The sequence below is a fragment of the Capricornis sumatraensis genome, chromosome 10 (assembly GCF_032405125.1).
Source record: "Capricornis sumatraensis isolate serow.1 chromosome 10, serow.2, whole genome shotgun sequence".
Taxonomy (NCBI): domain Eukaryota; kingdom Metazoa; phylum Chordata; class Mammalia; order Artiodactyla; family Bovidae; genus Capricornis; species Capricornis sumatraensis.
The window spans coordinates 90551677-90567864 of NC_091078.1; the positions used below are offsets into that span (position 1 = coordinate 90551677).

Consider the following 16188-nt stretch of genomic DNA (forward strand, 5'->3'; position numbering starts at 1 on the left):
AGCTTGAGTATGAAAACAGGCTTTATAAAGTTGGCTGGATTATTAACCCACATAAGATATGAATTCTTCCATGTAGGTGATATGAAACACTCTTGACCAAGCATTGTTTTCTTCAGGTAGGTGGCATATGGGAGTTGGGTATGATTTTTTGACGGGTGGGTAAGACAAAATGCATCTTTACAACCTGAAAATCTCAACTGTGTTATTAACAAGCTGGTGATTGTAACTTAACTTTTATAAGCACAGCATGTGGTTATGCAATACTAAATATACCTGAATTTTATTTTTGAATTGAAATTATATGAGAACAGACTTCTAATTGAGGAGAAAGGTATACTGTAAATTATGAAGCAATCTACAATACAGCCATCATTGTTTCTCTTTGTACTATTTAAATAATTTAAAATGTAGATTTCCTAACCCCCACTAGGTCAGATGTTTAAGTTTTGGATTGGTAGATGAAAGCCAACACACAGAAATGGGATTATCTAGTCCTTTTTTCCCTAGTCAGCATCACTCTAGTGTTCAGTTCAGTCACTCAGTCGTGTCTGACTCTTTGCGACCCCATGAATTGCAGCATGCCAGGCCTCCCTGTCCATCATCAACTCCCGGAGTTCACTCAAACTCATGTACATTGAGTCGGTGATGCCATCCAGCCATCTTATCCTCTGTCATCCCCTCCTCCTCTTGCCCCCAATCCCTCCCAGCATCAGAGTCTTTTCCAATGAGTCAACTCTTCACATGAGGTGGCCAAAGTATTGGAGTTTCAGCTTTAGCATCAGTCCTTCCAAAGAACACCCAGGACTGATCTTCTTCAGAATGGACTGGTTGGATCTCTTTGCAGTCCAAGGGACTCTCAAGAGTCTTCTCCAACACCACAGTTCAAAAGCATCTCCTAGTGTTCAACAGGAGAGTAAATACATGATTGACATGTAATGAGTGACATTAACTGGTGGCTGTGAAAAGCTTAAGGGTATAATTGATAAGACCAAATCTCTTGTTACTGGTAACTATGATGGGGGAAAGAAAGTATGAAAGTGGAAGTTGCTCAGTCATGTTTGACTCTTTGTGAACCCATGGATTATACAGTCCATAGAATTCTCCAGGCCAGAATACTGGAGTGGGTAGCCTTTCCCTTCGCCAGGGGATCTTCCCAGCCCAGGAACTGAACACAGGTCTCCGTATCTCAGGTGGATTCTTTACCACCTGAGCCACAGGGGAAGCCCATGATGGGGGAGAGACCTTGTAATAAAATTAAAGGAACCGTTTTAGGAAAGGGATTTTCTCAGTTTTCAATTGTTATAGATATCCTCTCCCTACAAGTTGTTGTTGACTTGATCATTTCTGTGGTAATAAATGTATCTGTAAATATGCTGAAGATGTCCTAATTAGTCTTCTGAAAGAATGTTATAATTCTTTATACTACATTACATTATAATATAATGTTATAATTACAGGACTACTCATCCACAAGTAGATTAGACTGTAGTCCAGGTTCTGTTGTGTTCAGTTCAGTTCATTTCAGTCGCTCAGTTGTGTCAGACTCTTTGCAACTCCATGAATCGCAGCACTCCAGGCCTCCCTGTCCATCACCAACCCCCAGAGTTCACTCAAACTCATGTCCATCAAGTCGGTGACACCATCCAGCCATCTCATCCTCTGTCGTCCCCGTCTCCTCCTGCCCCCCAATCCCTCCCAGCATCAGGGTCTTTTCCAATGAGTCAACTCTTGGCATCAGGTGGCCAAAGTATTGGAGTTTCAGCGTCAGCATCAGTCCTTCCAATGAACACCCAGGACTGATCTCCTTTAGGATGGACTGGTTGGACCTCCTTGTAGTCCAAGGGACTCTCAAGAGTCTTCTCCAACACCACAGTTCAAAAACATCAATTCTTCAGCACTCAGCTTTCTTCACAGTCCAACTCTCACATGCATACACGACTAATGGAAAAACCATAGCCTTGACGAGACGGACCTTTGTTGGCAAAGTAATGTCTCTGCTTCTTAGTATGCTATCTAGGTTGGTCATAGCTTTTCTTCCAAGGAGTAAGCATCTTTTAATTTCATGGCTGCAGTCACCATCTGCAGTGATTTTGGAGCCCCCCAAAATAAAGTCTGACGCTGTTTGCAGTTTCCAATCCATATGGCCATTTACCTTTACAATATTTCCCAGCATCTCAAACTACGTATACCTAATACTGAACTCTTGATTGCCTGCCTCAAGTCTGATTCTCCCCAGTCGTTCCCATAATAGGCAGTAATTCCACTGTCTATTCTAGTCAGTAACCCAGGAAACCTTTGAGTCCTTCCATCCATCTACCCATATAAATAGAAACCCTCAGTTCTCCCAGATGCCTCCCAATTGTTTCACAGAATATGTCTCAAACACAGCCACAAACTCCTTGTGGACCACCTCAATTTTAGTTGTAGCAGCCACTGTCTCTCCTCTGGTTGACTGCCTGTCCTTTGCCTCCATTCCCATCCCCTACCCCCAGTGTCTGCTTGTAGAACAGCATCAAATTGTCCCATCGTTGGCAACAAAAAGACTCTGTTTTTCATAGATGCTTTGCATTCTGATTCAATTCTATACTTAATGTGCACATTTCTTACTACAGACCTAATGTCAATTATTTCTACAATGAAACTGATTTGTTTTATTTAGAAATGGTTTTAAGAGACAGTATTTGGGGTGGGCAATCATTGTTACTGAGATGGTTACTGTTCTTTAAAGCCTTTTTAATGGACAAAACTAGAAAATATTTAATTTCTTTTTTTATTGAAGGATAATTGCTTTGCAGAATTTTGTTTTCTGTCAAACCTCAACATGAATCAGCCATCGGTATACATATATCTCCTCCCTTTTGAAACTCCCTCCCATCTCTTTCCCCCATCCCACCCCTCTATGTTGATACAGAGCCCTTGTTTGAGTTTCCTGAGCTATACAGCCAATTTCTGTTGTCTATCTAGTTTTCATATGGTAATATAAGTTTCTGTGTTACTCTTTCCATATATCTCACCCTCTTCTCCCCTCTGCCCATGTCCATAAGTCTATTCTCTATGTCTATTTTTCCACTGCTGTCCTATAAATAAATTCTTCAGTACCATTTTTCTAGATTCCATATATATGCATTAGAATATCTTTCTCTTTCCGACTTACTTCACTTTGTATAATAGGTTCTAGGTTCGTCCACCTCATTAGAATTGACTCAAATGCATTCCTTTTTATGGCTGAGTAATATTCCATTGAGTATATGTCCCAAAACTTCTTTATCCATTCATCTGTCGATGGACATCTAGGTCGCTTTTATGTTCTAGCTATTGTAAATAGTGCTGCAATGAACAGTAGGATACATGTGTCTTTTTCAGTTTTGGTTTCCTCAGGGTATATGCCTGGGAGTGGGATTGCTGAGTTATATGGTGCTTTTATTCCTAGGTTTTTAAAGGAATCTCCATACCGTCTTTGATAGTGACTGTATCAATTTACACTCCCACCAAGAGCATCCACTTTTTTCCACATCCTCTCCAGCATTAATTGTGAAAATAATATTTTAAGAACATTTGGAAAAGGGAGGGGATATATGTATACCTATGGCTGATTTATGTTGAGGTTTGACAGAAAACAAAAATTTGGAAAACTCAGCAAGGGCCACGGGACTGGAAAAGGTCAGTTTTCATTCCAATCCCTAAGAAAGGCAATGCCAAAGAATGCTCAAACTACCACACAATTGCACTCATTTTACACGCTAGTAAAGTGATGCTCAAAATTTTCCAAGCCAGGTTTCAGCAATACGTGAACCATGAACTTCCAGATGTTCAAGCTGGTTTTAGAAAAGATAGAGGAACCAGAGATCAAATTGCCAACATCTGTTGCATCATTGAAAAAACAGGAGAGTTTCAGAAAAACATCTATTTCTGCTTTATTGACTGACAGATTTGACTGTGTGGATCACAATAAATTGTGGAAAATTCTGAAAGAGATGGGAAGACCAGACCACCTGACCTGCCTCCTGAGAACCTTTTGAACTGTGGTGTTGGAGAAGACTCTTGAGAGTCCCTTGGACTGCAGGGAGATTCAACCAGTGCATCCTAAAGGAAATCAGTCCTGAATATTCATTGGAATCTTGGACTGATGCTGAAGCTGAAACTCCAATACTTTGGCCACCTGATGTGAAGAGCTGACTCATTTGAAAAGACCCTGATGCTGGGAAAGATTGAAGGCAGGAGGAGAAGGGGATGACAGAGGATGAGATGGCTGGATGGCATTACCGACTCAATGGACATGAGTTTGAGTAAACTCCGGGAGTTGGTGATGGCCAGGGAGGCCTGGCTTACTCCAGTCCATGGGGTCGCAAAGAGTCAGACACGACTGAGCGACTGAATATTTTAAGAAAGAAAACATGCCATGTTGTTCATGCTTTTTAGTATTATAAGGCTGTTTTTAGTATTTCAGTGCTTTTTCTTAAAGACTTAAATTTATTAAAATCCAAAATTAACTTTAAAGCAGAGAAGCATGTGTCAAGAACAACTTATTTAAAGATCAATAAAGACTATTTAGTGTTAAAAGATGGGATAATAAAGAGTAGCCATCAGTTAAATAAACCATTTTAGTGAATATCCAAGTATCATTCCAACTTATAACAGCTGATAGACATTTGCTGAATCATAAATTTATTTTGTGTATACACAAACATACAATGAACATTTTCACCAATAAACACAGATATCCACAAATTAGCTTCTTGTCATCCAATTTTTTATAAGGCTTTTATATAAGTTGTTAGATTTTTGTATTTGTATTACTTTCCTTTTATGCTAAAAATCATGTTTTCTAATGATCAGTTCAGTTCAGTTGCTCAGTCGTGTCTGACTCTTTGCGACCCCATGAATCGCAGCACACCAGGCCTCCCTGTTCATCACCATCTCCCGGAGTTCACTCAGACTCACGTCCATTGAGTCCGTGATGCCATCCAGCCATCTCATCCTCGGTCGTCCCCTTATCCTCCTGCCCCCAATCCCTCCCAGCATCAGAGTCTTTTCCAATGGGTCAACTCTTCTCATGAGGTGGCCCAAGTACTGGAGTTTCAGCTTCAGCATCATTCCTTGCAAAGAAATCCCAGGGTTGATCTCCTTCAGAATGGACTGGTTGGATCTCCTTGCAGTCCAAGGGACTCTCAAGAGTCTTCTGCAACACCACAGTTCAAAAGCATCAATTCTTTCGCACTCAGCCTTCTTCACAGTTCAACTCTCACATCCATACATGACCACAGGAGAAACCATAGCCTTGACTAGATGGACCTTAGTCGGCAAAGTAACATCTCTGCTTTTGAATATACTGTCTAGGTTGGTCATAACTTTTCTTCCAAGAAGTAAGCGTCTTTTAATTTCATGACTGCAATCACCCTATTTATATAATATTTAATTATATAATACTTTTTTGCTCTACTTCACCTCCAACTTCACAAATACATGGTTCAACAAGTCATGACTTGCCAATCTTGTTAAAATGACTAGGACAATTCCTGCCACAAAATCAATTCTTCACATTTGTTAAATGAATGAATAAATAATTTTAGTTACTGTAAATAAAGAATACCTACAGAGAAGAGAAATCTGAAATCAAAATAGATGAAGGCAAAGAGTAGAAAGACATGACCTAAGTATAGGTTAAGAGAGAGACACACCCTCATCTCAGCTTTTTTTTTCCTTCTCTTTTTAGCTATGCTGGGTCTTCATTGCTGCAAGGGCTTTTCTCCAGCTGCAGTGAGCAGGGGCTACATTCTAGTTGTAGTGTGCGGATTTCTCATTATGGTGGCTTCTCTTGTTGTGAAGCATGGGCTCTAGGCATGTGGGTTCAGTAGTTTGGCACATGGGTTCAGTAGTTAAGGCTCCCAGGCTCTAGAGCAGAGGGTTAGTAGTTGTGATCCACAGGCTTAGTTGCTCTGCGGCATGTGGTATCTTCCCAGACCAGGGATTGAACACATGTCTCTTGCGTTGGCAGGTAGATTCTTTACTACTCAGCCACCAGGGAAGCCACTGTATAGCTACTTTTTGATGGTGCAGTTGCTGAAGGTCATTTTTTTTTGAAAGGCAATTTTTGCTATAATTAGCGATTTGTATGAAAGAGCTTTAAAAAAGCAATGATTATTCTGAATGTTTCTTTTCAGCAAGACTGCAGAAAGATCATGCTAACTAAATCACCAATCAGTTAGGTGGTTCTCTTTGATAGAGATCAGTAACCTTTGAGGATTAAAGAAGAGAAGACTCCTGCCTGTTACCTCATCTCCAGGTAGTATATCAGTCATACAGCCTTTCTGAGTGCTCCGTGAAATTCCAGTTCTCTGTCCTTTTGAGATCATAAAAGGTTCATGTGAGGCCAGTTGGACACTGTTTCCTGTGGCATGGCTCAGTCAGCCATGTTTGCTATTGGTCCAGAATCCTCCCTGAAGTGTTTCTCCATAGAGGAGATAAAAGTCTAAGGATTGAAACTTTTGAATTTATTAGAATCATAGACCCACATGGTCCACTATTGTAACCATGAACCATATGGGGATATTGAGCATCTGAAACATCACTAGTTCTAATTGAAATATGCTGAAAGTGAAGAGTAGATGCTGACTTTTGAAGACAATACCAAAATGTAAAATAGATTATTTTTTAATGTTGATTACATGTCAAAAAGTAATATTTTTGATATAGTGGATTACATTAAATATAGTCTTAATATTACTTTTTGGAGAAGGAAATGGCAGCCCACTCCAGTATTCTTGCCTGGAAAATTCCATGGACAGAGAAGCCTGGTAGTCTACAGTCCATGGAGTCACAAAGAATCGGACACGACTGAGCAACTTCTCTTCAATATTACTTTTACATGTTTCTTCTTTTTAAACTTGGCTGCTAAAAAATTAAAAATTACAGATGTGGCTTGCGTTGTATTTTCATTGGACACACCACCTTCAGTCTTTTTTCTGGAAGGGTGGATGTATCTGTGCAACATTTCTAGCCAATCCATACAACTTGAACACCACCCATTTCATCAAGGAAAAGTCAGTCCTCACATCAATTATGCTAATTGACCAAATTTCAGATACTCATCCAATAAAAAGAATATTGAGCCACTTTTGGTAGTTGACTCTGGTATGTCAGCTTTTAACTGAAATCTTTCATAGCTAATAAACTACCCCTGGAGAATTTATGCACAGTTGGGAAATACACCCATCAACCCAGCCACCCCTCCACACAGACACACATATCATACCATGTATGCTGAAATATTTTAAAGTAAATGACAGACAGTATAACACTCTGGTACATGTTAGAGCACAAAACCTTACTTGCTGGTTCTCCACTTTTCCTGAGGGCTGTTGATTAGCAACCTTTATTGCATTCCTACAGTATATAAATCACTGGGTTACAGGGTGTGGAAAGCAGAATAATAAAATATAATAACAATAGCAAAAATTTATTGAGTGTTTCTAGGTGCCAGGCACTGTGCTAAGTGCATTACATGTGTTATTTAATTTAATCTTTAATGTAATTTGATGAAGGTGGTACTCTTATTATCCTCATTTTGCTTATGACACCTTTGATTTATTCTTGACATTTGGAAGGCTGGTGAGTAAGTCCATGGCCATTGACATGAGTTGCTTGAACATCTATATTTGCAGTGGAGAGACTTTGCAAAACAGAGTTGTCCACTTGAGCCATTTGTTGATAGGAATAGAAGTTCAAACCAGTGTGCTATAGGAGACTCTTCCTCTTTGATCGCTTTTTCTCTTCTCCCCAGGATCTTGATCTTTAACCTCTGTGTTTACTCCCTAGGATTCTGCTACTTCTTCCTTTCAGCTCTGTCCTTGGCCCTCTGTCAACCATCTCTCCCTGCCCCAACCCCTGCCACACTTCTTTGGAATTGGAATGAAAGGATAGAGGAAAGTAGATTTTGAGGTCTTATACATTGAGGGAGTAGAGGGAAGAACAGTGATCCAGTTTCATGTAGGTTTATGGCCATCGGACACGACTGAGCGACTTCACTTTCACCTTTCACTTTCATGCAGTGGAGAAGAAAATGGCAACCCACTCCAGTATTCTTGCCTGGAGAATCCCAGGGATGGGGGAGCCTGGTGGGCTCTGTCTCTGGGGTCGCACAGAGTTGGACACGGCTGAAGTGACTTAGCAGCAGCAAGACAAACAAACCTTTCTAGTTTTAAGGTACCTACTTTTTAATAAAACCAGGGGAAATGATAGTAATTGAGTAGTTTAATACATCATACTGTTGGGGGGCAGGGAGTTAGGGGTGATCCTGCTTTTGAGGATCCAGATATATGGAGGTTCTGCCATCTTGTAGCTCCACCATGTGGAAAATGTATCCTTCAGAGTCTCAAGAAAGGGGAGGGGTGTCAAGAAGGTGTAGATAGGAAGTGATGTATGACGCTTCTGCTTACATTTCATGAATGGCTCCATTTTCCCACAAGGGGGCTGGAAAGAGAGATGGATCCAGTGTTCAGGAAGTAAAGGCAAATTGGATTTGAGTGAGAACTAGTGGTTACTACCACAGTGGCTTCTAGATTTTAGGTTATTTTCAGTGTTTTTGTCTTTGGAAGCATACTTCCATACATTATGCATGCTTCCAACTTTGAATCTGTCTCCCCATTTGAATGATTGCAAGTTGAATCAAATTCAAATATACTGTTAACTCAAGTCTACTATTAGGAAAAGCAAACAAACGACACTTTAAATGTGAAATAAAACTGTATTGGGAGCTTTTGTGTATGTTCCAGTTTCATTTTCTTTTAAAGTTGTTCTTTGTGATAGCATGTTTATTCAATGCCTGAAGTGTTGTCAAGTAAGTAATATTTAATCTGTGAAAATTTTCAAGTGGCCCCTTTTTCTCTCTCAAGTGTTCTTTTTTTCTTTCTCTCGAGTGTTGCCGCAGTCATTTTAACATGGAAATGAACCATTTGATTTTTAAAAATTCTTTATGGCATATCAAGTAGCGCTTCGTATTTTGTCACAACATTGAAACTGTTTCTGAAGGCCTGTGTAAAATACAGCAGAAAGGTCAGGAAGCTTATGTACAGAACTTCTAGAAACATACCTCACCATTGGAACTGGTTATAATTCCTGGGTGCTGACATGAAGATTAATAACATTTAACTCTGATTTTGGCAATTTTTGCCAATTTCATTGCCATGGTCATTTTCTTTCAAGTTATTACCTGGAACTGAAGTGATAGCAAATGCTTTATGCTTTATACTGCCAGGTAAAAGGTTAAATTTTCATATGTTACATGATTTTAAACATAGACACACATGCACCCAGATATAGACACAAATATACATACAACTGGATCAGAAGGAAATGAGTAATTCTCCTAAAATGAAAAGATTGTCTTAGTTTTAACATTAGGTGACTAGTTCCCATGTGGTTAAATAATATGTAAAAACTGGGAATTCAACCTATGGATCTTTGTGCACTGACAATATCATGTAGTTCTAATTTTCTTTTGTTTTTCTGGGAAATGATGGTGCTCTTTGCTTTGCCAAGTTTTATTATTGAGTCAACTGCCAAAGTTTAAGAGAGAGAGTCAAGGGCCTTTAAAATTATTTGGTGTTGAGTGAAGAGGTAGAGAAAGGTATTTCATATTCCCAAACATTTTAACTTTTATGTCTCTACCTGATGTTGGAATATAATCTAAACTTGTAGGCTTTTCTGATTCTTTTTAAAAATGAAGTATACTATCGAGTGAAGTTCAAATATTAGTGAAGGGAATTTTAATCCTACTCACTGATACTCAGTTTGGAACTACATATTCTAATTTTTAATAGACTATCTTCTTTCTGGCCTGATTCCTGTGTTTAAACTTCTGTGCATCAGAAGGTTTGTGCGCCTGCTTGTGGTTTTGCACCATCTGGAAGTTAAAATTTAACTTTAGAAATGATGTCATGCTTGCTTACTGCAAACTGGGCTAATGTTGGTTGAGAATTGGATGTAGTTCAGGTCAACATTTTGTCTTTAAAAAAAAACACAACAACTCTAAGCTTCATTTCTTGATTCTAGGAGGCTGTGCAAAGCTGTAGAGATAGAGTGAAGGTGATTGAAGGCCACAATTCAAATTCCTTTGAAGCTAAGTACATGCTGTCAGGCGCATGGAAAATAAACTCACAAACAGACCTTGGCTGGCACAGACTCCCTCCTGCCATGTAGAGTTTGGGTGTTGCGAGTTGTGTGTTGATCATGAGCAACTTTGCTCTCCGTTTTGTTCCTGGAGAAATAGTCTTACTTAAGTCTTACTTAATAGTCCTTACAAAAGCTTGAGTTGCTGTTTTAATCTCTTATGGACTTAGTAAGATGGAGCAAGACATTGAAAGATCACACATTGCCAGAAGGCACTACAAATGTTAAGCTTACTATTGATCAATTAGAGTCTCTTCTGAAACTTTCTCTAGCATCACTCACTATCTTCCAGGTTGTAATTTATTTATATCATGGATTTGGATTGCATGTTTCCTTTGTCCAGATAAAGACCACCATCTTTGATAGGTAGAATGTGGGGCTAATGGGACTACAGTTTCTTCTCCAATTTTCACAGAATCCTAGTCAGCCTATGTACAGATCCCTAAAATTGAATGTGTAACACTTTCTAACCGCTGCTGTAACCTGCAGTGATCAACATGTTCTGCCAGTTTTGAAAGAACCCGCTAAATACTACCCTTTTAAGTATCAGCTTCTGCACAACAAAGGAAACTATAAGTAAGGTGAAAAGACAGCCTTCAGAATCGGAGAAAATAATAGCAAATGAAGCAACTGACTAACAACTAATCTCAGAAATATACAAGCAACTCCTGCAGCTCAATTCCAGAAAAATAAATGACCCAGTCAAAAACTGGGCCAAAGAACTAAGTAGACATTTCTCCAAAGAAGACATACAGATGGCTAACAAACACATGAAAAGATGCTCAACATCACTCATTATCAGAGAAATGCAAATCAAGACCACAATGAGGTACCATTTCACACCAGTCAGAATAGTGGTGATCCAAAAGTCTAGAAGCAATAAATGCTGGAGAGGGTGTGGAGAAAAGGGAACCCTCTTACACTGTTGGTGGGAATGCAAACTAGTACAGCCACTATGGAGAACAGTGTGGAGATTCCTGAAAAAACTGGAAATAGAACTGCCTTATGACCCAGCAATCCCACTGCTGGGCATACACACCGAGGAAACCAGAGTTGAAAGAGGCACATGTACCCCAATGTTCATCGCAGCGCTGTTTATAATAGTCAGGACATGGAAGCAACCTAGATGTCCATCAGCAGATGAATGGATAAGAAAGCTGTGGTACATATACACAATGGAGTATTACTCAGCCATTAAAAAGAATACATTTGACTCAGTTCTTATGAGGTGGATGAAACTGGAGCCAATTATATTCAGAGTGAAGTAAGCCAGAAAGAAAAACAGCAATTCAGTATACTAACACATATATATGGAATTTAGAAAGATGGTAATGATAACCTTGTATGTGAGACAGCAAAAGAGACACAGATGTATAGAACAGTCTTTTGGACTCTGTGGGAGAGGGAGAGGGTGGGATGATTTGAAAGAATGGCATTGAAACATGTATACTATCATATAAGAAATGAATCGCCAGTCTAGGTTTGATGCAAGATACAGGATGCTAGGGGCTGGTGCACTGGGATGACCCAGAGAGATGGTATGGGGAGAGAGGTGGGAGGGGGGTTCAGGATTGGGAACACATGTACACCTGTGGCAGATTCATGGTGATGTATGGCAAAACCAATACAATATTGTAAAGTTAAAAAAAATAATAATAATAAAATAAAAAATGAAAAAAAATTACATTTTTTCACCAGATAAGAGGAAAACTCAAAGATAAGTACTGATGTTATTCCAAGTTGGTAGATGAAGATAACTTTTTACATAGACCCCTCAAGAATCTGGAATGTTTAAGCTTTAGTGCAACTGGCATGAGTTTTTTATTTAGGAAAGGGGAGGTCACCAGGATATGAATTTCCCCTTCACCTCTGTCCCTAGATCTTGATAGCCATTATGTGAGAAGAGGCAGAGCTATCAGATGTTTGCAGATTCAGCAGTTCTCACCTTCTGGAAAGCACAGAGTGTCCATCCTCTCTCATAGTGCGGTCAGGGTCATTCAGCCAATGGGGTTTCCAGCACTTGTCATCACCTCTGCCCTTGCTGGGATCTCCCAGCTTCATCTTGCTGTCTGGGACAGAAACTAGAAAATCTCTCTGCTTTCCTACCTCCCCATCACCTTTGACATTTAAAAACACTACTTTGGCTCTCCTTTCTTCAACAAGGGTAAGGAAAGGAGACTGGAGTGGGTTGCCATTTCTTTCTCCAGGGAATCTTCCCAACCCAGGGATCGAACCTGGGTTTCCCGCACTGCAGGCAGGCACTTTTACCATCTGAGCCACCAGGGAAGCCCTGATAACATCTTTATTTCTAGTATTTTTCTGCCCTGATGTGTCCTACCTAGGACTGATTGCTGTCTTTAAAATCATAAAATGCCAGGCACGTAGAGATAGTCAGTCCTTTCCTCTTTCTTTTATAAGTGAAGAAACTGAGGCTGAAGACTTGGTGTGGGCAAGAGAGAGTTATTTGTCCTCGTCCTCACAGGTAGAAGTAGCACTGATCACTCAGTGGTGTTTCTTTGTGACTCTATGGACTATAGCCTGCCAGGCTGCTCTGTCCATGGGATTCGTCAGGCAGGAACACTGGAGTGGGTTGCCATTCCCTTCTCCAGGGAATCTTCCTGACTCAGGGATTGAATCCAGAGCTCCTGCTTTGTAGGCAGATTCTTTACTGTCTGAGCCACCAGGGAAGCCCAGACAGAAGCAGAACCTAAAACCTAAGTGTCTTTCCTTTTTTCCAAATCTCCTTTGACTCTTTGTCCTTATAATATTTATATATCTATTTATTTTGTCTTATTACAGTATTCTTGCTCCTTTTTTTTTTTAAAAAAAGGTTTTTGTTTTTTTCTGTATTCATCTAAACTTTACTTGCAAATAGTATAATGAGCAAATGTTCAACAAGATATGCTATGAGACACAGCAGTCCCCAACTTACCCCTGTCCCATTCTTTTTCCTCAAGATCACCTCTTTAAACTCTTTATGCCTGGTTATTTTGATATCTCTCAATAACATGCTTAATTGCTTCCTAGTGTTGATGTTGCTTCTATCTATCCAGTTCCTAGTGTGGAAGGTGAGGATTAGAGTCATCTGTCATCCCAGTGTCCTGCGTCACCCACGTAAACATTTTTTGCACATGATCTTCGGAATGTTAACATTAATAAAAAAGCTTATGTTTCCCCATTCTATTGCCAACATTTGAAAAGCAGAAATTGTAGAAATCTAAATTTTTTCTTTAGTGTTTGTAAAGCAGTCTTTCATGAAGCTGTAGAATAGGTGTCATCCACAGCATTTTCTTCCTCTAACAGCATTTGCTTCATCTTGGCTACACGTCTTTTTCTAATTTAGGAGTGCTCCTCTATTGCCAACCTTATTCTCCCAGATGTCCGTGGCATGGCTCATTGCGTTCTCTGTTTTCCAGGAGGATGCTACATGGCATGAACAGTGTTGTGCCCTCCCTGGGCTCAAAGGTACAGAGAATTCACGTGTGACAGTTTCCCAACTTTTGGCTTTACAACATGAGATGACTTCATAATGTCTTATTTCATATAAACCTTATAATTAAAAAATATAAATATCACTGATCAGGTGCACATGCAGTAGGCGTTTAAGGTAGATGTAGGCTTTAAAACACATGGCCTGGAGCTGCCCATGAGCAGTGTTTGATCATGCTGCTGAGAAGGTGTACTGCTGCCCCGCCCACCTCCCAGGGCAGGATGTAGTTACTGATGACCTCTCTGTAAAACTGCAGCCTTTTTTCTTTTTCCTGATTTCAGGTAGATGCACTGAGATTACGGCTAGAAGAGAAAGAATCTTTTCTCAATAAAAAAACGAAACAGCTGCAGGACCTCACAGAAGAGAAGGGGACACTGGCTGGAGAGATTCGAGACATGAAGGATATGTTAGAAGTGAAGGAAAGGAAAATCAATGTTCTTCAGAAAAAGGTGAGTACCTGATGTAAGCACTTCAGATTGAGAATTGGTATCATCCATGTTTTGTCATTTCAGAGAAACTTTTGAGTGTGTGGGAAAGAAGAAATTATTGTTCAAGAATTTTACATTAGTGAGTGTAAACTTTAAACTTACTGATATTTAACTTACTGGTGATTGTATCATGTCAGTTTTAGCACAGCTTGATGAATTTACTTATTTGATCACCTGGAAACTAGTAATTTTTTTTTTCATTTACTAGCTTAAACATAGAGATAATTGTACAAATTTAGATATAAATCTAAAATGTATCATTAATTTTTCCTTTACTGAGAATTGAGCAGTCAATGTGTTTTGTGGGTCTTAAAGGTATTTTAGGTGCATTTTGTATTTATATAAACTTTAGTAGCTCTTATCCTGTCAGACTCATACAGATCTTCGTGGGTGTGAAGTAATATTTACGCCCATTACTTAATTGGAGTCAGTGAGACAATGTGTAATAAGGTGTAATACAGTGATTTAACACAGAAGATTCTGGACTTCTGAGAAGAGCTAGGGCTCTTCTTTCTTTCATTTTCTCCACAGTAGGGGATCCAGATTTAGGGACAACACCCAGATTTTTCTTTTGAAGAATTCCTGTTTGCTATTGTGTACAGTTTTGGTGGGATCAAAGGGTGCCCTGCCTTCCCTAGAGAAAAGGGTAGGTAAGAAGAGAAGCTAATACCCACTCTTTTGAGAGAAAGAAGCTGTTGGAAAACACATAGGGCTCTCAGATTAACAGGCAGCAGCATGGAATCTGAGCAGAAACCAGTGTGGAGAAGTAGGAGCTGGCTGGCCAGGGCACCGCCATAGACAAGCATGTCACCAGGCAGCTGCAGACGAATGGGATCTAACTGGCCCTTCTCCTGGTGACATTTGCTACCATCACGTCTCACTTTATTTGTATTGACAACACGCTAGCTGTTTTTCCTGCTTCAACCCTTACTTTTCCTACTGGGTGTTCTTAACATGCAAACTGGAGTAATTCTTTTAAAACAGAAAACTGTTCATATCACACTCTGACCAAACCTCTCCAGTCACAACAAGCTACCTAATTTGTGGGGCCAAGTGCAAGATGAAAATATAAGACCCTTTTTTCAGACTTTATTGAGAATTTCAGGATGGTCATAGTGAAGCATTAAACTAAGTATGGGGCCCTTCTGAGTACGGGGGCCCTGTGTACGTACGTAAGTTGCATGCCTATGAAGCCACGTCTCCATCCTCAGTGGTTTCCATCCTCACAGGATATTCTCATTAGTTATCTATTTTATACATCAGTTCAGTTCAGTTCAGTCACTCAGTCATGTCCGACTCTTTGCGACCCCATGAATTGCAGCACACCAGGCCTCCCTGTCCATCACCAACTCCTGGAGTTCACTCACACTCAAGTCCATTGAGTCAGTGATGCCATCCATCCATCTCATCTGTCGTCCCCTAGTAGTCTGTATATATCAACCTCCACCACCTAGTTCATCCCAGGCCCCCTCCCTCCTATATCCATGTTTGTTCTCTACATCTGTGTCTTTGTTACTGTTTTTCAAATAAGATCATCTGTACTTTAAGATTCCACATACATGCGTTAAAATATGATATTTGTTTTTCTGACTGACTTCATTCTGTATTATAGTCTCCAGGTCCATCCTCACCTCCATAAATGATGCGATTTTGTTCCTTTTGGGGCTGAGTAATATTCCATTGTATATATGTACCACATCTGCTTTATCCATTCCTCTGCTGATGGCCATTTAGATTGCTTCCATGTCCTGGCTATTATAGATAGTGCTGCTATGAACATTGGGATGCATGTATATTTTCAAAGTATGATCTTCTCCAAATATATGTCCCAAAGTGAGATTGCTGGACCATATGTTAGCTCTATTTTTAATTTTTAAAGGAATCTCCATACCATTTTCCATAGTAGCTGTACAAATTTACATGCCCACCAACAGTGCAAGAGGGTTCCCTTTTCTCCCTATCTTCTCCAGCATTTATTATTTGTAGGTGTTTTAAATTATGACCAATCTGATAGTGTGAAGCGATACCCCATTTTAGTTTTGA

At 39.7% G+C, this 16188-nt stretch overlaps 1 protein-coding gene across 1 annotated transcript in view; it reads left to right on the top strand.

Annotated features, from left to right (window-relative positions):
- The window catches only part of ERC2 (ELKS/RAB6-interacting/CAST family member 2), a 773878-nt gene that overhangs the window by 357843 nt on the left and 399847 nt on the right, over nt 1-16188 (top strand). Inside the window, exon 6 of the mRNA XM_068983117.1 lies at nt 13939-14106. Within this exon, the coding sequence (XP_068839218.1) occupies nt 13939-14106 (168 nt within the window). The remainder of the gene's footprint in view (nt 1-13938; nt 14107-16188) is intronic.